General features: G+C 47.2%; 1 protein-coding gene across 1 annotated transcript; it reads right to left on the reverse strand.

Annotated features, from left to right (window-relative positions):
- Positions 1-19,618: 19,618 nt before the first annotated feature.
- Positions 19,619-22,162, reverse strand: SLC35D3 (solute carrier family 35 member D3; the record flags this gene model as incomplete). Its single annotated transcript, XM_082481058.1, has 2 exons — positions 19,619-20,448; positions 21,727-22,162. The coding sequence occupies 2 exons, from the start codon at positions 22,160-22,162 to the stop codon at positions 19,619-19,621; spliced, it is 1,266 nt and encodes a 421-aa protein (XP_082337184.1).
- Between the last annotated feature and the right edge of the window lie 311 nt (positions 22,163-22,473).

A 22,473-nucleotide genomic window follows, 5' to 3' on the forward strand; every position in this document is an offset into this window, starting at 1 on the left:
ATGGTGGCAAACCTTTGCTTCAGCTGTTACTAGTGAAGATGATGTAGAACATGACGAGTAGGAGGATGTAGCCAAAATGGCTCAGGGGGATGGATATGCTAAGCTGTAAATTGCGATCCATGATTTGGAAACAGAGCACAAAATCACTGAAAGAAAAAATAGGCTAGAAATGAGAACAAAGTTTCTCACTATTAGAGAGTTAAAGCTCTGAAATGGCCTTTCCATAGCAGCAAAGCGCCCAAACCTGGCCATTTTTAGGAGCTTTATAAATCAGTGAAGAGGGTTATATTAAAGACTGGATCAAAATGACCCTAGATATCCTTGGCAGTTGTAGGTTCACGTTTATAAACCAGGGAACAGAGGCTCAACAAAGTCCCTGAGAGGCTAATCAATCACCCCTCTGCAGGATCAAAAATACTGTTAGAATAGAATAACATTTCAGTCAGATCAAATAATAGCACAGACAAAGCCAAATTTTGCTTCCAGTTCTTCAGGTTTTCCACTACGCATGGGTGAAGTTCCCATTCTTGGCTGCGGTCTTGATGCGAATTTTGGACCATCTCCTTATATCCTGCATGGCCACAGGCAGGCACAAGTCCTCAAAATGAGCGGGAACATTTTGTTGCCATTGTACTGAAAACCGGATGCTGACAGCAACCCTCCACGTCCTGCTGCCCTTACAGCGAGGAGAGTGCAGTGCCAGGCCGTGAGGCTGTGGAGCCCGGGAAGCAGCGATGCCTCACATATGGGGATGGGCAGGATACCTCTTCTACAACGAGTGTTCCCCCCTTCTGCTAGAGCAATGCCACAGAAGTGCATTTGAGGCCCAGAAACAGTGTTCACCTTGCACTAGCACTTGGCCATGTAGCCACAATGCAGCCCTCTTAGTTTCCGTGCCGGGGCATCAGAAAGACCGAATTATGGTGCTTGCATCTTTTTTTTTCCTTATGGAGCTGCTAGAAAATGGGGACTCTGTTCCTGGAAGGACAAGCTACAAGCAAGTGCCCTGGAAGATCAAGCTGATGCTGCCCCAGCTCCCCGGAGCAATTTCAGATCACTGTAAAGGGCTTGATCTTACTTTGAATCAATGGCTCAAGATTCACAAATTTTCAGAAGGTATGAACGCCACAGGTAGACTGAGGGTGTGGACATGACAGCAATCCTGCAGGGTTAATAATACCAGTAATTCTTATTTTGCTTTGAGCTTATTTCCTTTTTAAAATTTATTTAAATAAAAGCAACCCCTTTTTCAGAGAAGCCCAAATAATCAAGAGATCTGTCAAGACTTCTCAATTGGTTTTTCCTTTGAAGATAAATAGTGTGCTTTTATGTTCATACGCAGAATCTGCCGCTACATAACTTCATTGGAGACACTGACAGTCTCTGAAAAACAACCAAAGGGGCAGGAGGCCAGCTTTCATCATTTGTAGCTAATACACAGTGCAACACAGAGAGACTGCGGAGAATAATTCTACATAGGAAGTCAAAAGTCCTGTATTCCTTACAATTACCCGTCTTCAAAGGGAGGAAAGGCTTTGGTGGTACAAAAAAATAATAGTGGCGCTGTAGTTATGCCGTATTTGCTGCATCCTGTGTGAATTAGTTTCATTCAAGTATGAACTGTGTTGGTGGCTTTCTAATTTACATTACGCCTCTGAACATTTTTTCTATAGCGCCTTTTGAGAAGAACTTGGGGTTTTAGACAAATTGAATATTGTTCTCTCTTTCAAGTAGATCATCCGGATCCAGTCAATGACTCAGTTTTTTATAGCCCTTTTAAATTTTCATTTTATTTTTAGAGTGCAGAACTTATTTTGATTTGTTGGAGCCTACTCCTTTGCAGAGACACATTGTTCGAGAAATCACAAATGGCTTCACATAAACACTCAGGAAGGATCAGAGACTGGAAAAGCTGTAGAGGCCGTAGGAAAATCTGAGCCTGGAGCACAGCACTGTGATGCGATGCAATGCTTTACAGCAAATATCAGATCAAGTCGAAGACCTATTAGCTGTTCAACATATTTCAAGCCTTTGCCACGCTTGTTACTTTGGGAAGGGATGGGGTGAGCTGGGGGCTGCATTTGCTGGACCGCACGGCAGTGACAGCAGGATCCAAAGAAAAGAATTTGCTGTGCTCGGCCGTGACAGAGCAATGCTGCTGCTGCTGCTGCTGTCTTCCTGGGCACGGGGCAACCATCTGCTGCCTCTCATGAAATGCAAGCGCTCCCGTGAGGGCTCCAGCTCCTAACTTCAAATTCCCAAACCCTCTGGCTGTAAAGACAGGGAAATAGTAGCCCAAAGCCTGAAGCTTGACCCCACTGAGAGGTTTTTCCTCTCATGGATGGCCCCAGACTGAGGACCACATAGGAAATCTCTGAGGAAGACTTTCTTGATTTTCCCCATCCTTTTGCGACTTTCTGATGCTTACTACGTGGTCACTCTCCATCTACAGTATATGGTGCTCACATCCATTTTCACTTGCTTCTGGAGGCTACATATTGTTCCTCGCTGTAGAAGCAGTTTTCTGTGACAAGGACAGCAGGTACACCATCGCAGATGTCTGGGTAGCTACTTCTATAGGTCCCATAGCATGCTCTCTGTTATCAGGAATTGTAGATAGCCTGGTTTAAGACAGAAAAAAAAAAAAAGACAAAACATCACAGAGGCACAGAAAGCTGCCTAGCCAGGGCATTCACGGCCAGGCATGTGTGTGAGTCGGGCAGCTCAGGAGCAGTGCAGCTCTGTTCCCATGGTGCTACACCCATGTAAATCAGTCCAAGTAATCTCATGCTGTCACACAGAGCTACCTCAGATGTCTCTGCACCTGAGGCAACCTGTACTTTAGATTATCTTCCCAGGAACAATAAGGAGTTATTGAGAGTAACTCATACACTAATCCCCAGAGCGGACCAACCCAGGAGTGTCACAACCCATTTTACAGAGGAGGAACAAGAACTTCAAAGCTCTGCAGAAGGCTTTGGGAATCGCAGAGCCCAGTTTCGAGGCTCCCTGTTGCCTGGTGGAGTCCTCTGCCCCCGAGGAGGGATGCAGGCCTGCAGGTGGCTCGGGGCAGGGATGGGTGCCAAAGCGTGGGAGTCGGAGACTCATGCTGCCAGTCAGGACCTGCTGACGTAGGAAATCCTAAACAGGGCAGTGCACTTGAAAATCACCGTTGACGAGGTATTGCAGTCCTTTTGTTCACTTGTTGCCCATGGTAATTTGTCCATAGCTTGAAGTGTGCCATTCGGTAATTTTTGCATAGCTAATGAGGACTAACCTATGTCCTCTACATCTTGTAACTGCTCCCTCTTTGTTATGTTACCACAGAAATATAATCTCCAAAATGCAGTTAGTAGAGAGACTCCAAAACACCAGGGAGTGATAGTGCAAAAGTATAGCATAGACTAATACTTACTAGTGAAACGCATTAAACATCTTTTATCACAGTAGGAAATTCAGCAGGCGTTTCTCAAATGACCACACATCATTGGCCTGTTTGGTCCTGTGGGAGTCATCTGTGAAACTCCCATTAACCAGACGAGAAGCACATAAGACAAACTGTTTACCACTCACAATCCATTTATCTTCTAAAGTGAGCGATGCTCATACGTGCTCAAGTCTAAGTAACTCAACAGGCAGGAGTATTTCTCTGAAGCAAGAAACAGTGTTAAACCTCCCCAGACTTTACTCTGTCTTACTTGGGTTTACAGTCAGAGGCAGAATTCTTTTTATCTTCTACTGAAGAGTGAAAAGTGTTGTCAGAGGCAGCAGCAACACTTTCCGCCTGCAATATATATGCTCAGCTCGCTGCTACAGGACGCCAGACAGTACGGTCCCAAGTGACATCTCGGCTGAGCCTTTCACTGCAAACAATACAGTACACTGTGGGCTCAGAGGACTTTTCTGCAAAGAGGAAAAGAGCATCTGGGCAGCTGCTCTGCCGGAGGACTCGCTGCACCTTCTTTATCTCACTTCTACACCTGTGAGCTCTCTTCATTAGGTCATCTTCCTCTCTTCAGACACAAGCTGATATGAATTGTTAAGGAATATTGCATAATGTATTTTACTAATACAAGGTTACCCACAGATGGAAACCCATATTAGATGAGACAATGCTATCTATCTGCCCTAACAGGTTTGTGAACTGTGAGCAATTTTATTATGCCCTTGCAGTTTTATCTTCTAACAGCACATACAATTGCAGAGGATCACTCAACAGTTTATTTTGATTGCAAAGCCTGTGGGCAGAGACCATCTCTTGTATAAGCAGAGCCTAACACAATAGGGACCTGATTTTGTCTGTGTCCTCCAGATACTTCTGGGATGCAAATTCTAAATTTTATCAGTCCACAAGATTGAATTATTCCTGAGTCCTTCCAGTGCATAAAGTTGGTATAATCCACTTAGTGTTGTGTCAATTGCTTTACAAAATTAAACCTTTGTGCATTTACTGCAAAAGCATATGGAAAAAATAAGAGCTACATGCCCAAGGAGAAACACACACACATACATCCAGGTGTTTACAGAAGTACTCCTCAGCTGCCACCTGTCTCTGAAGTCCGTAGTCCGTAGTCATTGAATATTCTGCCACTGGCCAAGCACAAAACCACTTCAGTCAGACCACTAACAGCACTTCAGTCCTACTACCAGTTTCCACCTTTACATCCAACAACTGCCCGTAAGACCCAGACCAGGTCCCCCCATCACCTTGCTCTTTGGTTGAACACTGCAGCAGTGCATCTAATTTGGGCAGACATGGAGAGATGAGGAGCTGAACCAGCTGAGATCCTCCAAGAAAGGGACCAGAAGAAAGAGTCTCAGTGGGAACAGGTACCTACTCAGCTGCTGAAACAACCTACAATCCTTCCTGCTCCCTGCACCAAAGGAGCGTGTATTGGCACGTTCTTGGGGTGGGCTCTGGTCTCCTCGCTGCAGCAGTTAGAGAATTACCATGGTGACTGTGGCTGTTTCAGCTCTCTCGTCATCAACTATTGAGCTCTGAGCTTGCTGGTGCAGGGTTCAGCTCCTGAGATAAAGCCTTAAATGCAACACGACTGCCCACATCCTGCCTTTTGTAACCCTGTTGACTACACGTAGCTTGGGAAAGCCTGCATCTCACCTACCCAGCACAGACACATACTTTGGCCCCTGGGAAGGGCTGGTGACCTTAATGTAGGGGTAGAGAGCTCCACAGGGGGAAGAGCAATTAAAATCTGGTTTTGCCATCCGTGGCCACATGTCTTTGTACCATGGTTTGTTTTGTGCCTTTGGGAAGTTCAGCCCTGCACGTGTTCAGCTTTTAGTGCTTTAACAGATCTTTCAGCCACGCGAATCAAACAGTCATTGAATCCAGTCATTTCAAATCAGATCAAGTGTTAGTCTTCAAATTAAAATGTTGACTATAAAAATCGATGGAAGCATTTTACTATTGCACTCTTGGGATTGTTTTAGAGATGCAGTTACAGATTTCAGTCGGCTGTGGTTGACTGCAGCGCCCAGGAGTATCTTGCAGTCTCGAGTCATGCCTCCGCATACCTTCTGTACGTACGCATGGCCATGACCCATCTGGATGACATATTCCTGTGCTGAGCACACACAGCATAAATTTGATGCCTGAACATTCATCTGCAGCCCCTGGCACGTACACATTTTCTGCTACTGAGTCAGCAAGCAGGCTTCACCAGCAGGGAAATTTCTGAAAACGAAGTACTTGTAGATTGATACTGGGCTGTGTGTCTCTTACTGGAGAGCAAACCATCCTTGAGTCATCACATGGCATCACTAGGGAAAACCAGAGCAGAAGAACAATGAAGGAAGTTTGGATTTAGCGCAGCCTTAAGCTGGTCTAGATTGGGGTTCTTCTCTGTTGATTTTAGACCTTAAAAAGTCTGGGCATCAGGACTTATAGAGTATTGGAGGCATCTGGCTCTGGGCTGTACTTGTCATTAAAAACCTTGCTACAGGATTTTGCTGTTTTAAAACTGTCCTCTGCTGCCACACGTAAGATCCAGCTAGACCCATCATCCAGATCGTGATTTTGAGCAACTTTTGAGTATTCTTTGTGTCACAACGTACCCCGGAGCCCTAACACACCTCTTCCATCCTGCAATACAAAGAGATGGTGCCTGCAAAGGATGTGGGAGCTGAAAACAAATGGTGGATACAACAAAGGGCATGCATGTAAGACCATTACATCCTACAGCTGCAAGCCACTGCTCAGTGTTGCACAGCAAGTCACCAGCCCAATTCCAGTTGAGTGTTTTGTAGACATGATGGGTGGGAGTAGTAAAATGGAGTTTTGATGACTATCTATTGACACAGCTCCATGTTGTACTTGTAAACTGGGGATTGTGTAGTAGCTCCTTGAGGGTGTTGGAGCAGGTACATCATTCACTTACAAATTGTTCTCTTAGGAACACAGTGTCAGTGGGCACTGCCCATCATAATTATAAATATTATATTGTGACTACTGTGGTGTTTAATAGCTGAGGAGGTAGGGGATTCCAGCAGGGCATACACTCGAAAGCAGTCAGTGCTGGTGAACTTCTTCACCTGAACTCAATGGCCTTTGCAAGGATCTTTCTTGACTTCTAACCACGCTGAGTCACTGTTTTGGCACAGCAGAGGATAAGAGGATAAAAACCAGGCCAGAGAGCGCAACAAAAAAATTAACAGCAGGTAAGCACAGTTGTTAAAATAAGGATCGGGGCAGAAGGGAGTAAGTAAATTGCTGAAGGACAGGTTTTCTAAGACCTTTGAAAATGGAGGATATCTTGAGGAAACCTTTACAGGTTTTCTTAGTCGAGAAGGTGTTAGAGAAAACATATAAATGACCATACTGGGCCAAACCAAAGGTCCATCTTCCCTGGTATCCCATCCTCAGCACTGCCATAAGCAGGTGCCTGGGATGAGAACGGGACACTGTGGATGGTACATACCCTGAATATTCTCCCAGACTCAACTTATTTCCATCTCAAAGGACTTCCTGATCTATCTGTGGGTTTCTATATTTATTAACCCTCTGTGGACGGTTTTTCTTCCGTGTACCTATGTTGTAAAGTAAACTTTTAATTTCCAGTACATCCTATGGCAGAAAGTGCCACCAGTCTACTGTCTCCTCTGTGAAGGTCATTTCTATTTGTTTGGAATCCAGAGCTACAGCACAGTCTTCACATCATATCAGCTAATTTGACTTGGAAAAAAGCCACGATGAAAATGATAGTTATACCTGAGGGCAATGAGACCCAAAGAAAACTCAGGGCCAAATGTGGACAAGGCCACTCTGCCCTTGATCGCACTGAATATTCATATAAGATGGACACAATCAGAAAGGCCAACGGTGCAAGACAGGCCCAAGATTTGACAGTGGGAAATATATCAGAACAGTAAAGAATAGAATAATGTAACTTGAAATGTATCAGAACAGTAAAGAACAGAATAATGTAACTTTTAGATAAACTAAAGATTGACAATTTCAGACCTCAAACTAACAGTCATTTTAAGTTGAGACGCTCCTACTTACAGCCAATTAATTGCAATATTAATGCTCTGCCTTTAGTCTATTAGCTCTCCCATGTCCTACTCTTCACTTTGAAGGTACCAAACCATCGAGTCAAAATTAATTCAACCAATGAACAGTTTTGTACTGCTGGACTTTCTTAGCAGGGATCAGATGAGGAGAAGACGAATCCCTTAAAGTCAGCCCATGGACTGCATTACTTAGTGGGTTTAGCCCCTTGCTGTTTCAGAGGGAGTTAACAGCTGTGTACAGTCTCCTAAAGGATCACTTGGATAACTGAAGCAAATGCTATTGTACAAAATCACGCTACCCGTGGTCTGCTGAGCTCGCTGGTTGCTAGTGCAGAACGGCTTTACTGATCTAAGGTCTAACAGGAATTGCAGATTCCTGTAATTTCTGTAATCACAAACATTTCTAGAATTACAGAAATGTTATCATCATCTTCCTCCTGCCGATGCAGGACCACTCCTTTCTGCATCCTTTGACCCATGTGTGTTTTATTTGTTGTCGATCGCCATGCAGGAGTGGTAACAGACAGCAGAGTTAAATATGTAGCTAGACAGTGCGTCAGGTAATGTGGAAAGCTGAGCAGTTCAGGGTCGGTTGCAGCTCAGGGTTTCATGCTCACATTGTTTCTGCTGGTGTATAACACTGTCCAGGAATTCACAGGGTATATCTAGCACAGTAGCAATACATCAGGATGTCTCGGCATAACTACAATACAAATAGGGAAGCTAATTTTAGTGCTTAAGTAGTTGCTCATTTTAGTAAATATTTAATAAAAAAAAAAATAAAACGTCAGAAATTGATTATTTTTTTTTTTAAGTTATGTTTTTTCTCTCCCCAACATGCAGTGAAGGTTTCAGTTCCCCAGTCCCATACACTGCTTATTCAGGACCTGCCATAAGGAAGCCTGCGACTGAGATGGGGAGCCTCTCAATGGGCAGTTGGAAGGAGGAGAAGGGCAGTTATCTCCTCAAGAGGATCTGCCATTGATGAAGGTTTAGCCCCCACTGAGTTCATCTGCTCCCCATTTCCCGCCTCAGACATTCCTCCCCCTGAATTTTGCCAAGATCCACAACTTGTAGACTGCATCTGAACTCCAGAGGCAGGTATCTCCCAGCATGGAGCACAGTTGGACGCAGGGAGTAGGGTGAAAACCTTAACTAATGACAAAATGACAGCAAACTGTGTAGCACCAAGAGTAAAAATGCAGGTAGACAACGATTCCCACAGGAAACTGCTCCACAACAGGGGAAATTGTAACGAGACAAAAAACCTGAGCACCACTTCAGCAGCCCCTGTGATGAAAGTATAACAAATCACGCGCTCTTCACAGCAGCTTTTTTATGCTCCCCTCTGCTGGCACAGCAGAGATCTCTGCAGCTCTATGGGCATCGTTTCCTGACCGGGAGAGGTGCTTACAGCTCGTGGGGGACCCATTCGTCCTGAACCAATTTCTTCCCAATCAATTTCATTGGCATTATGGGACCGTGCCAGCGTAGCGGAAGAGAAAAGGCTCTTCACTTTTTTTGAAGCACGTTGATCTCACCAAACCTACAGAATTAACCCACAGTAAAATCAATTGATCAAACTCCCAAATACTCATGCCGCCTCTTGCAAAAGCAAGTGACAGCACAATTTCAGAGGGCGTGCAATTACATTTACAGTTGAAAAGGGCCCAGCAAGGAAAGACCTGGCTATAGTCCAAGTCTAATGGACTTTATTTAAATGTACACACCAGCCCTGGAACACAGCAACTCCTGTCAAAACTGGTGTAACAAAAATGCTAGCTTTGGTAGATCATCAAGTTTTTATCATCTCACATATCAGACCAAATGCGAATACAGGAGTTCACCCAAACCCTCACCAGTCTTTAAGAAAGCAAGTTAGCTGAAACAAAGATGACTAAATTAGCCTGAAGGCTGTGGTCCAAAAGAAATAATCAACACTTCTGGCTTTCATTTTTTTCTGGCAATACTGCAACGTGAATGCCAATTTAGGCATTGTCACAAAAAAAATATGTGGGTGGGGAGAGAATGGCTCCTGAAGGAAAGAGGGCAGTAAACGGGACCATCGACCTGAAATAGTTGTGAAGTTTTAAATTTCAACTGGGTACACAAAGGCATCCTCGGACAGAAAGAGGCAGCAGATGTATTTTCCTCCAGCCTCCCAGGTCCCTGCGTGCTTCTCCAGCCAGCTGTAGGCTTCTAAACGTGCTGTGATGCACAGGGATGCTGATGGCTTAGACCCAGGTAGCTCCTGCTGAAGCAGCTTATGGGATCCCTGCACCTACATTTGGATCAGATAGTGATGCTGGATTTAAAACAATCCAAATTACTTATGTCCATCTGGTTAGTAGTCAAATGTTTCTTTATTATTATGACTGAAAAAATGCATAGCAACAGCACTGTAAATCGTTGGAAATGTGTCCATGGGACTCTAGTTTTGTTGCTTCCCTTGGCTTTCCTTCTTTCTTGATAGCTTACTCTTACATTATTACTCAAGATTAGCATTTTCGTTAAAATGAGAGCAGTTTTCTGTGCGAATCTGCAAAATTGATCTTGTGTGTCTCTACTGGCAGCCACCCACAGTCAGACTTCATGCACCCTAATGCTGGAAATGCACTTACCTAAATTAGATATCCCATCGCAGCAGAGTGCACCGATAGCAGGGGCTTATCAGGGCCGCCTGCGCCCTGGGAATCAGCTGGCTACTCCTTATCTTGCAGGAGATGATTGAATTTATGGCATTTTTTGATTCTAAGGCTCAACTGTAAAGATGCCAGATTTGTTTGTCAAGTCAGCTCAAGAATAATGCTAAATCTCTGCTGTTCTCGAATGGGTTTGAAGGTTTGCTGTAGCAAAGCTGCTCTACAGAGCTCATTCTTTGTTACAGTCCTTTACCTTTACATCTTCATTTGCCCAGCCACTTCGAAGGCAATGAAAATAAGGCAGCCACCAACCTAATCCATTCTGCACATTGAATTATTTTGCAAGCTCAGCCAGTGCTGTGTTGCCTGCAGAAACTTGCTTCTTAAATAAATCTTTTCTTCTAAAAAAAAACCCTATTAGCGGATTTGCATTTTTGCTTTCAGAAATATAGAGGGAGCTGTGACTGGGGGAAAAAAAAAAAAAAGTAATAAAGGAACCATTGCTGCTCCGATTATAGCCTGCCTGGATTGCACAGGTAAAATTTGTGCCATTCCGCTCCTTCGCTGCGATGCCACTGAACGCCTGAGCTGATGTGTTACCCCAGGCGGGGAGGGGGCCGAGGGAGCTGCTACATGCCAGCTCCCCCTGAGGTGCTTTGGGAAAGGGGCGAACCCCTGACCCCACAGGAGAACACTCACCCACGCAGCGTCAGTGACAAGAGCTGCTCTCCCAAGCAGTTACGGCTGTGCTTGTTGGAGGGTGCCGGAGCAGCCCTGGCGGCTGGTGGCCCTTCCCCGGTGGCACAGCTGTGCCACCCCAACCCGATGTGGCACACGCTGAGCCGGCAAAACCTCCCTTCTCCTGCAGCAGGTGCTTTTACCATCGGTTGTCCTGCCACAGCAATGTGAGTAAATAGATTTGGGGAGGAGAGGGTGTTTCTTTGACTTTGCGTTGCTGGAATTGTGAGCATCGGCTCCTCAAGCACAGAACCTCTGTTTGGTGGGAGAAAGAAGTAATCCCAAAACCTACTTCTAACCCTCTCCTTGGGTTGGGGAGGTGAAACAGCAGCCACTACTTAGCCCTAACGTAGGAAAATGCTTTCATTTAGGTTCATGTCCTACTGAATGAAGGCTCGGTCAAGGCACAAGACAAACATAGGCTTAAATATTTTGGTACAAAGGTGAGGAGTACAGAGTGAGAGCGTCCGTGATGGCAACTGAGGTGTTGCAGTGACTGCTCTATATTGCCACCTAGGAATCTGCGTTCACACAGCAGCCTGAGTCTTCAAAGTTTGCCAATTTATGTGCCAGCGCATTGGATCTATACAGTGTGCCAAGAGAAGACTCACCAAGAAATAATCTCCAGTTTCAACCCATGTTTTAAATGCAGGGATGCAGTGAAGCCTCCTTGACTCCGAAGGCCTTACTCACTGTGCTTGTTCATGAGGAGTATAAATCAGTCTAAATCAGTAATGAAGCTCAATCACAGAACAGCATGTCCTTCTCTTTGTCCAGGAGAGTGGGATCTGATGCTTTTTGTCTGCTGGCTGCCGCTTTGATTTCCCTGACGAGGACTCACAGGGTGCGTGCCAGGCCCAGGACCATGTTCTGCCCTACTGGACCAGCCACAGGGGGACAGGCAGAGCTGAAGTTTGCAGAAAAAGAATAAAAAAAGAATGGTGTCAAATCAACACCAAAGCTCAGTCAGGATGAAAATTTGCACATTTTGAGGAAAGGCACTTGGAGTAGATAAAGCTGGGGAAAGTCTAAAGCTTGGACAGCAAATAACCCGAACTCCTCCTGTAAAATCTTCTGTCGAAAAGCCAGTTCTGGCTGTCATTTTCATCTTCCATGTCTTAAATGATAAACCAAAGGGAGTAAATTTCATGTGACACATACACATAAAATCAAGACTTCTCTTCAGTAGCTAGCTATTGCTTAGTATCTTTTCTGAACTGTAGCGCTGAATACTTGGAGCAGTTGATTCTATACAGGACTTTTATGAGCGTACAAGTATATTTAATTACTGCTAAGTAGATCCTCCAAATGGAAAAAGAAACTGCTCTGGTTGTGTTGGATGACAGAGCTGGTTGCAACATGATTTAGTCCTGGTTTGATCAAGCCACTGCAACATTCAAGCGGTTCAGAAGTGTTCAGCACCCAGAAGGCACCCCAGCTGACCAGATATTACAGACCATTCTGCTCATGCTTAACTGTTATTAATAAAAAAAAAACCAAAAACCAACAAAAAACACAACAAAAAAACAACAGTTGAACAATTTTGAAAGTCATAGAATCATAGAATTGTCTAGGTTGGAAGAGACCCTTGGGATCATTGAGTCCAACCATCTACCCTACTCTACAAAGTTCTCCCCTACACCATATCCCCCAACACCACATCTAAATGTCTCTTAAACACATCCAGGGATGGTGACTCAACCACCTCCCTGGGCAGTCTGTTCCAATGCCCGACCACTCTTTCTGTGAAAAATTCTTTCCTAATGTTCAGTCTAAATCTACCCTGTTGGCGCTTAAAGCCATGTCCAACCCTGTCTTAGTAATCCTTGAAACGTGCTGCTGTCTTGGCAGTGATGCTTCTTTGGAGAGGAGCTCTTCACAGACACCTGCACCCCACCTTTCCTAAGTTAAGCAATTTCTTCCACGATGCCAGGCAAATGCATCCAGTCTCTTTTGGTTTTGAATGTATTGTAAATCTCAGGGCCAAAATTGTGTGCCTGTGCACTGTCAGCTGTGGTGTGGTGTGTGTGCATCAGCCTTCTGGTGTTCAATGAATATTCAGACCCAGTGGTCTGTCAGCCACTGTGCTTGAGGAAATGCAATTTTTTTTTCCTGTAAAATTGTGATAAGGATGTATTTAGCTCCTTTTTGTATGTTTGCAATAATGTGCGTTATTGGACCTTTTCTGTGCCACTGAATGTTCGCTCACTCAAGAAGGTGCATTGACAGAGGGAACCTCTCTCCCCTTCAGAGGCTGGGTCAGCTAGTGGTGTGATAATCAGAAGGGAAAAATTCATATTTTACATTTTAACTAAGAGTACACGGTTTGGAATTGGACAGACCATAAGGACAGATTTGCAGAGATGCTCTGAAGACTGAAAATTCACTCAAGAGAATTAAGCCAAATCAGGACGCAAGGAGTTAATGGTGATATACACAGTACCCTGTAGCTGTTTTTATTTATTGATGATACTTAATATTTACAGCAGCTGGTAAACCTGACTGCTTTACTATCATGACCAGTTCCAGCTCATTAGTCTCTTGCATTTGACCTCCTCCCATGTCAGGTAAGAAACAGTCTGTGATCTTAGCAGTTATCGCTCCTTTTCAGAGAAATCCTTAATTCTGTTAAAGAATTGTTGAAATCTGTCTTGCTATGTCAGGAACAAAATCAATAGCACCTAATAAAAAATGGTGCAGTTTTGAGAACAAAACTGACATTGCTTTTATTTGATAATGGAAAAACTTATCAACAAAATTAATGTGCCCAGAGCAGAATTTCTTACAACTGTCTGGTCAGAAGAAATCGCAGGACCACAAAGAGCAGATCCACCCGTCTTCCCCCCAGCCAGGTCATTCACTCGGCCTCTCTCCTTCGTGTGTATCGCTCTTCCAGGGCCACAAATTCGAGTGCATTCACTGCAGATGCTCTGCACTGTTTAGCCCTGGGTTTCTGATGCTGATATTATTTCTTTCTGTGTAAGAGCAGCGACAAACTGAAATTTGGCGGAGGGGCTGGCTTTCAGCTCCCCAGGGATGTGGCTGTAGGAGAGGGATACGAACTGAAACATTTTTTTTTTCTGCAAAAACTCTCTTATTTTCCCCATCCATCCTAATCCAAATCCCACATACCTCTTTGAGCAGTGTTTTCACGTTCTCTACCTGGGCTCTCGCCTCAGGCACAGTCTCTCTCCTGTTCACACACAATGTCCAGCGTGAGTGGCTTTCTTAGTCTCCACCTACAATAAAAATGAGCCTGGCTCGACAGCAATAATGACAGCAACCCCTTTTCAGGTTTATAGCTGACGGTGAAAAAAAAATCACCTTCTGGTTTTATGTGCGTAATAAATACCCACACCGGGGCAACGCAACCAGGAGGTTTCGGTCCTGGGTGGGAGAGTGGGGTCCCTCACTCCTGCGTCTGTCCTGCGCACAGCCCGGCTCCGCAGGACACCGGTACGCAGCCCTGGCCCAGCTCCACGGGAAGCTGGTGCGCAGCCACGGCTGAGCTATATCGGGAGCCGGTACGCAGGGAGCCGGTGTGCAGAAAGACACACAAAGGCAGCAAGAAGCAATCTGGACACACACGGTGCAGCCGCCCCATCCCCTCCCTGTCCTTCTGGAAAAAAAAGAAATAATTAATAATGTGGCAGAAGCCCCTGTGGCAAGTGCTCCGCCACTGGCAGAGAATGTCAGGCTGAACACTGGAAACAAGATTTGGGATATACAGTGGGAGCAAGGGAAGAGGAAAGAGGGCATGTGCACACTCATTAGTTCCCGACGGGAGTGAGGTTGAAGTGAAAAGCTTCCTGATGACCTCCAACAAGCTACTGAAGCATGAATATAGCAGCTAATTGAGAGGCAGAGTTGATTGCCTGCACTGCACTTAGAGGCTTCAGGTTAAAAAAGCACAGAAGAAACCTCAAGGAGATATGTGGAATTACACAGGACACGGGCAGAGAAGGCAAGGAGACGGGAATCTGTGGCAGTAAACCTTAACCAGGACAAGCAGCAAAATGTACAAATGTTAATTTAGAGACCAGAGCTGAAGGGCTCGCACCTCTCTGCCTGCTGAAGCCTTCGCCTGCAGCAAACGGACGTAATCAAATTATGGGAGGCTGTTAAGCACTGGCAATAAACCATCCCTGGATGTACACAGGGTGGTGGAGTGTTGCTTAATAAACTAAAATTTCTTTCACTCTTACCTGTTTTTTTGCAGGTTGCTGTTCATTTTCCTTCTGGAAGTGATGGTAAATGCAGCATCATCATGTCAGTGATGTATTGTCCCGGTTTGAGGTAAAACAGAACCAATTTTGTTCAGTAACTTCGCTTCTTGGCTGGGCCTCTTCTAACTACTGAAATGAACAGCATATTGTGCAGACGGTGTTCACTCTCTCAGAGTGATAAGACCACTTGTTTATAGCTGATGCCCAGGCATGGCATGCAGAGAGGCTCTTGCTTATACTTATTGCTGTAACCCCCAAGGCCAACCGACTTTGTTATTTGCCCCGTTGGAGGGTCGGAAGCGGAAAAGCATAGTGGGGTCTCCCCTGCAGGGAGGAGCGGAAAGTACAGGGGACCCAAATCTGACCAACGGGGTATTCCATCCCATCTGCCTCATGCTCAGTATAAAAGCTGAGGGATCAAAGGGTCAGTGCTCTTCCTTCAATGGCCGACGTCTGAGGAGGCCTCTGTCTGCCTGTGATCCCGATCCTGAATGCAGATCCGGAATCCAGTTCCCGTCTGTCACTGAGTCCAGCCTGGGACTGCCCCCGTGCCAGCCGGTGACGTGATTGTCATCTCAGGAGCTTGATACGGTTTTGTATACATTTTTCATTATTTCTTTGTATTTTATTATTAATATTTCATTTAAGTACTTTAGTTCCTTCTAAACTCATAAGTCTCTTTTTCCTCCTCTGCCTCTCTCTTTGAAGAGGGGTAGAGGAGAGCATCTGTTGGTCCCATCTGGGGTCCCTCAGGTCCCCAGTAGTGGATTTTGGCCTAAACCACGACATGGATGCAAATCTTTTCCTTATCCTTAGAAATTTTAACTGTCCCCGCCTCCAAATACTCCAGCCTCCCTTCAATTTATTTGAGAAAAAAAAATATTTTAGAAAAGACAGCCAAGAATATGTTTTAGAAAAGACAGCCAGTTCTGGCTTTCATTTTCCTGTTGCGTGTGTATTTGTGTGCGTGCGTGTGCATGGGCGTGCGTATATACTACTGCTAGAGCAGGTGTTACTCGATGATGTGTTGTCACTGAAATTAATGTTTATTCTCAAAGCAGTCATTGTGCATCAGGTTGATTCATTATCTTGGAACAAGGACAGTTTCTTTCTCTAAACCGTCCTGCAGGCACATTTGTGTGGAGCTCTAAGATGAATTCTGCAATAATCACCAGCCCGTGTCTAGCAAAACCCAGTTTCAGCCACAGGCACGTTAAGTACCTTTCATCCAAAGCAAACAGGTAAAAATTAAGGCTTAAGTCACCTCCTGGGGTTGTCATGTGACATAGCTGGTAATACAAATACTTAATATTGTAAATTAAAATCAATATCAAGTCCTTTAATAATGCAATGATTTTATAATATAACTATTAATAAGCAGCAGCATCTTATTTTTATGTATTTTAAAGTTGCAGCAGTTAGACTAGTGACAGTAAATCATCTTAAATATGTAACCAAAAAAATCACTGCTGAGAACCAGAGATACTTCAAGCTGTCCTCAAAAGAGGACTCGGCCACTTCAGATTCTTGTGTTCTTTTGTCTGTCCTCAGTCCCTCTGTCCATAACGGTATTTATAGTGTGCGGTCACATGCTGAGGAAACTTGGACGGTATAAAGGCACAAGAATAACTATAAATGAACCAAAAATGAGCACCCCGGAGTAGCAACAATAAGAAAACCAGAAGGCTTTTGGAAAGCAGCGCATTTTATTCCCACATCACATTCTGCAGTCTTCCGCTGATGCTATTAAAATGCCTCAGCACGAGGCAATATTTTTATTTTATTGTGCGACAGTCTCTTTTACTGAAAAAGTGGATTGCATTTGCCAAATTCCCATTTTAATTTAGGGAATTTACAGGTATAAACAGAACACAATATAATCACATTTCAACTATACATGCAAATGTACAACATTGTAACAGCAGCTTTTTTAACAGTCAAAACTGTTTGAATTTCCGCAAGTTTCTACTAACACTTCAACAACAGCAAGCGGCAAAACACTGAACTCCCCCAGGAAAAAGTCCTGCAACGAGCGTCCAGGGGGAGAGCTTTCTACAGCACGTGCCAAACACGGAGTGTACGCTACAGGATCTAAGACTGGCCTCCAGGCGGTAAAAAGATCCACATTCCCTGGGGACAGAAAACACTGAGCACAGTGAGGACAGATCAGAAATGTGGGTTTCTCTTCAGCCATCTGTGCGATTACAATGCAGTTCAATATTGTAACGAGTTTAGTAATACAGCAACTATAAGTCATAGGCACAACCTTCTTTAGTCTAGGATGCGTTTGAAAAACTAATGAAAATCCTACTATATTAGCCTACAAACAATAAATAGTGCTTTTTTTTTGCAAAAGATGCTGTATGGAGCTTGAGCAGAAAGTAAACGTTGTATTTCGGCATATAGCCAGAATCTCTCAATACTCACAAGCTACACACAATGTGTGATGTACAGATCTCCATGCCCCATCCCCCAGCTCAGCAGCTACAGGCTTTTAGCCTGAATGTCTTTATAACCATCTGCTTCAAAATTCATGGGTGATGCCAGGTCACCCAACTTCTGCACTCGCTCAAAAAACATACTGTCGCACCCGATGCCTCTGCCTGCATCTATCAACAGGAATCTAAAGCTCCCCCAGAGATCAGTTTTGCAAATATCCCTGCTGGGTAAATTGCTCGTTTTGGATTTCAGCACTGAACGTGCTGTGAGGCTAATGCTGCCTGCTTGGCTTCAGAAGGCATTGGGCTAGGCACTGCTTGATTAGGGCTGTGGGGATAATTGATTTTCAGTTCAGTGGCTTAATTAATAATAATAATAATAACAACAAAAACAACAATAATAACAACAACAACATCAACAAACTTGGTTCATTTTTTCAGGAGATGACAACAACTTGCTTCAGCCTGTGGTCAAGACAGCCCGATGACTGGGGCACCCTTTTGGGATGAGGAAGACTCACAGTCAAATCTCTTCTCTGCCTGGTTGTGAGCAAAGGTTTGACCCAGGGATCCCTGCCTCCTGAAAGGGTGTCCCCAGGCTAAGAAGTACTCAAACGCTTGTTTCCCCGGTCTTTCCCGTTAAACGTATGTGGTACAAAATATTAGCATATCCAGCAGAGCTGATTATGGAATATTAGCATATTCAGCTGGAGCTCCCACAGGAGCACTGGAACAGCCAGGGCGGAGAGGCAGCTCTGCCCCTCGCAGCCTGCGGGGACACTCTGGGCACAGGGGAGCAGCTTCCACCAAAGCCTCGGACGTCTCGGTGCAGAGGGCACCGAGCATCCTGGCTCGCAAGCGCTCGGCCACGGGATCTGCCGGAGCACACTGCAGCTCCCTGCCTGCCTGCCTGCAGTTTCTTCCACTGCACACCCCAGCGCGGGGACAGCGAGGGCTGATACGCACAAAGCCGTGTCCCAACATGCAGCCAGGATACAGCAAAACTGTCCTGCAAATGCACTCCTGGGAACCCTGGAGAGATGGTGGCCCCAGTTCGGCTATCAGCCTATAGTTCTGAGAGGGGGAGACGGAGAGGACACTTAAGCTCCAGTCCAGGCTCTGATTCACCCGACTTTAGGGTACAAGGAGGGGATAGCACAAGGCACACACTGTCTCCCTAATTTTTTGATAGCCCTCCCAAATCAAATTAATACATACCAACATTTCCAAAGTCTTTTATTTGGGTCAAGCTAATATTCCCAATGCTACATGTAGTTAAAGCTCATAGAAAAACATCCTTCTTTTGCTAACCAAAGCTTCTCAAAAGTTCAGATCTGGTTCTGCTCTCATGTACACCACCACAAGACAAAAGTGTTTTTACTGAAGATGCAAACCACCCAATGTAAACCAGGTCCAGGGTCCAGCCTGGCCACAGAATTGTGGAGAGCTTCAATTCTTCAGTTAAGAGGGTGAGTTGACACCAATATAATTGAAGTGGCACAACCTCTAGCTCTGTTGCAATTGTATTGACACAGAGGAGCACATAAAAGTACAGTTAATAGGAGCTTATATATTGTAGGAATATATTTATATAGAGTACCTATGATTGGACGGATACAGATACGGAAGCGCATCGACAGAGCCTCCAAATGGTGTTAAAATCACAAGGCTCCAGACGCAAGCTAAGCTACAGGCCACCGCTGTGTCACTGGCACTGCCGACTAACTCAATGGCGCTGATGTCCCCCATGGCACAGGTTGCTGGGCAAGCGCCCCGTGGCTTCCCCTTACCCAACTCTCTCTGTGTCCACAGCAGAGGACTCGGCACCTTTAGCTGTGGTGGGTCTAAACTGATGTACTGCAAGCAGTTGAAAGCAAGCCCAAAGCATGAGCAAACTCTGACCTGTTGCTCTTTGACAATGAGGTAAAGTCTTCCTACATGATTTGGAGTTGTCAGCATTGATGTGGAAATGTATGCTCTGCCTTTCCCCCTGTACAGAGAACCAGGTGTCTGTCCTCAAGCTACAGTTTTTCAAACCTGCTTTTTAAGGGTTTGGTAGCTCTTCATTTTCTATCAAATAATCCTTCTTTATATAATTAGCACCCCTCACCAACCTCCATACTCCAAGAAAGGCATCCTTCAGCGAGCTCCTGTTCACTTCTTGTGCGCCGGTGGCTTTTCCCTGGACTGCCGGTCCCTTGGCAGGCTTCTCAGTGCTGTCCTTCTCTTCCCCTCTGCTCTGGCTGTCCCCTGTGGCTGATCCTTCCACTGCTGCTTCCTCAGCCCCCTTCTCCTGGGAAATGGCCTCCATCGCAAACAGTGCTTGGTCCCCAGCCTGCCTTTTCCCCTCCTCTTCTCTAGCTTCTTTCTCCAGGTCCTCGTAATTGCTCTGCCGTCTGGTCTCGATGTACTTGGCCACGCAGTAAATGACAGACCCCAGGGTGTTGACCACAACACCAGCTATAAATAACTTTGTGGGCTCCACATCATTGAATGCCACCATGCCCACCGTGATGGTTGCTATGCTCTTCACCACCCCTACGAAGCTGGTGGTCACAGCTGAGTTAATGTAAGTGCAGTGAAGGGTGGTAAAGTTCATGGCACAGCTAATCAGGACGCAAGCAATAAAGATGCATACCATGGCAGGGTCCTTCCACCCCGGGAAGGACCAGACATTGATGGAATCCATGCTGGCAAAGGAGCAGATGATGAGAAAAGGGGTGGCTGAAACAGCAATGGCATACTGAGCTGTCAGGGGTCCGTATTCACTATCTACGCTGGTCTTCTGAATGAGCACCAGGTAGGCGGCGTGTATCAGCACGGCCAGCACGCCTGTCACATAGCCCATAGCATCCCCGGTCAGGTCACCAGCTCCTGTCGGGAGAGTCGGAGAAGGAAACAAGCATGGTTTTTGCATGTGAGACAGAAAGACAGCACTGTTTGGGGCCAGGGGAGATATTTAGGAAATAGGCATTAATGCCTTTTCTGTAACTCCTAGGATTTGTCATGCTTGTCCCAAGGCTGGACACACTTACCTCCCTATAGATATATATCTATATAGATATTTATCTATATAGATATATAGATATATTTTATGCTTCAAAGCTATTGAATGTCTTTTACTCTCCCCCTAAATCCTGCAGCCAAAATCAGATTGCGTTCTCCCTTTTGGGAAGACACTACAGGAAATTTGCAGCTGAAACCGCACACACACACAGAGCAACGCTGGGCATCCTCTCGCCAGCGCGGGCACACGCCAGCTTGGGCTGCCCAGGCTGCTTGCCCTTCTGCCCCCTGGCCCTCCTTCTGCCATCCTGCTCCCCCCAGCAAGGCCAAGCGGTGTGGGGCCCTCACCGCGAGAGCCTCCCCGCTGAGCCCCCAGTCAGGCTTCTTTGCAGATTAAGCTACTCGCCGTGTGTGTGTGTGTGTGTGTGCTGAGTTCTCTGGGGCAGCCCCCAACCCAGGAGTGTTGCTGGGCCGCACAGAGCCAGCTTTGCCTCCCACTCCACCTACACCTTGGCTGGAAACCAACACAGGTAGTGTCCCTGACCCCGCAGGGTTGCAGCTGTCCCCAAGGGTTGCACCTACCCCTGTCAGATTGCACTTACCCCAGTAGGGCTGCAGTTGCCCCCCGAAGATTACACCTACCCCTGTAAGGTTGCACCCACCTCCCATAAGACCACACCTCTCTCTCTATAGGGTTGTACCTTCCCTAATAGGGTTGCAATAAGGTTGCACCTACTCCCATAGGGTTGTACCTGCTCCCATAGGTTTCCACCGACCCCTCTAGAGCTCCACCGACCCCGCGAAGGATGGCCCTATCGTCCCTAAGGTTGCACAGAGCCCCGCGAGATTGTACCTGTCAGAGCGGGGCTGCATCCACCCCGCAAGGTCGCACCTGCCCCCGTAAGGTGTCGCCTGCCACAGCGGGGCGGCAGCTGCCCCCCCCCCGCCCCCGGGCTTGAACGCCCCCCGTACCCTCGCCCCTTTTCCCCGCGTCCCGTCCCGTCCCGCCCCGAAGCTCAGCCCGGAGCGGCGGGAGCTGCCGGTGTAGAGGCGGCGCGGCCGTCGGGGCGCCCCGCGGCGCGGCCGCCCGTCCCGTCCCGTCCCGTCCCGTCCCTCCGATGCGGTCGCGGTCGCAGTCGCACTCACCGGCCAGCGCGGCGCCGCAGGTGGTGATGAGGACGGCGACGAGGACGCCGGGCGAGGGCATGCCGTCGCGGAGCACCAGGGCGCCGGTGAGGAGGGTGACGAGGGGCAGGCAGCGCTTGAAGACGACGTACATGGGGAGGCTGAGGCCGCGCAGCGACCAGAGGGTGAGGGTGGACTGCAGCGTGGCCAGGGCGGCCACGGCGGCGAAGGGGCGCGCCAGGCGGGGCCCGAAGGGCGGCAGCGCCGCCAGCCCCCGCCGCCGCAGCGCCTCCAGCCCCAGCGCCGCCGCCGCGCTGCTGAGGCACTGCAGCAGCGTCAGGAAGGCGAAGTGGTAGCGGGCCAGCAGGAACTTCAGCAGGATGTTCAGCGAGCCCGAGCACAGCCCGTGGGCCACCGCCACCGCGACGCCCCGCGCCCGGCCCCGCCACCGGCCCATCCTCCCCGAGCACGGCCCCGCCGCCGGGGCCCGCGGCACTGCCGCCCGGCCACCCGCCGCGCCGGCGGCGGGGGGGGACACGGGGACACACGACGACGGGGACGGGCGGAGGCGGGGGGCGGGCGGGCGGAGGTAGGATGCGCTCCCGGCAGGGCGGCCGCCGCCCCCCCGACGTGTCCCCCTCCTCCCCGCGCCTCCGCCCCCCCGTCCCCTCCCCGCTGCCGCCCCCGCTGTGTCCCCCCGCAATCCCCAATGTGCCTCCGCCGCCTCATTCGGTGTCCCCCCTCATCGCGCCGCCCCCGGTGTCCCCC

Source organism: Vanellus vanellus (assembly GCF_965231255.1).
Source record: "Vanellus vanellus genome assembly, chromosome: 3".
Lineage (NCBI taxonomy): Eukaryota > Metazoa > Chordata > Aves > Charadriiformes > Charadriidae > Vanellus > Vanellus vanellus.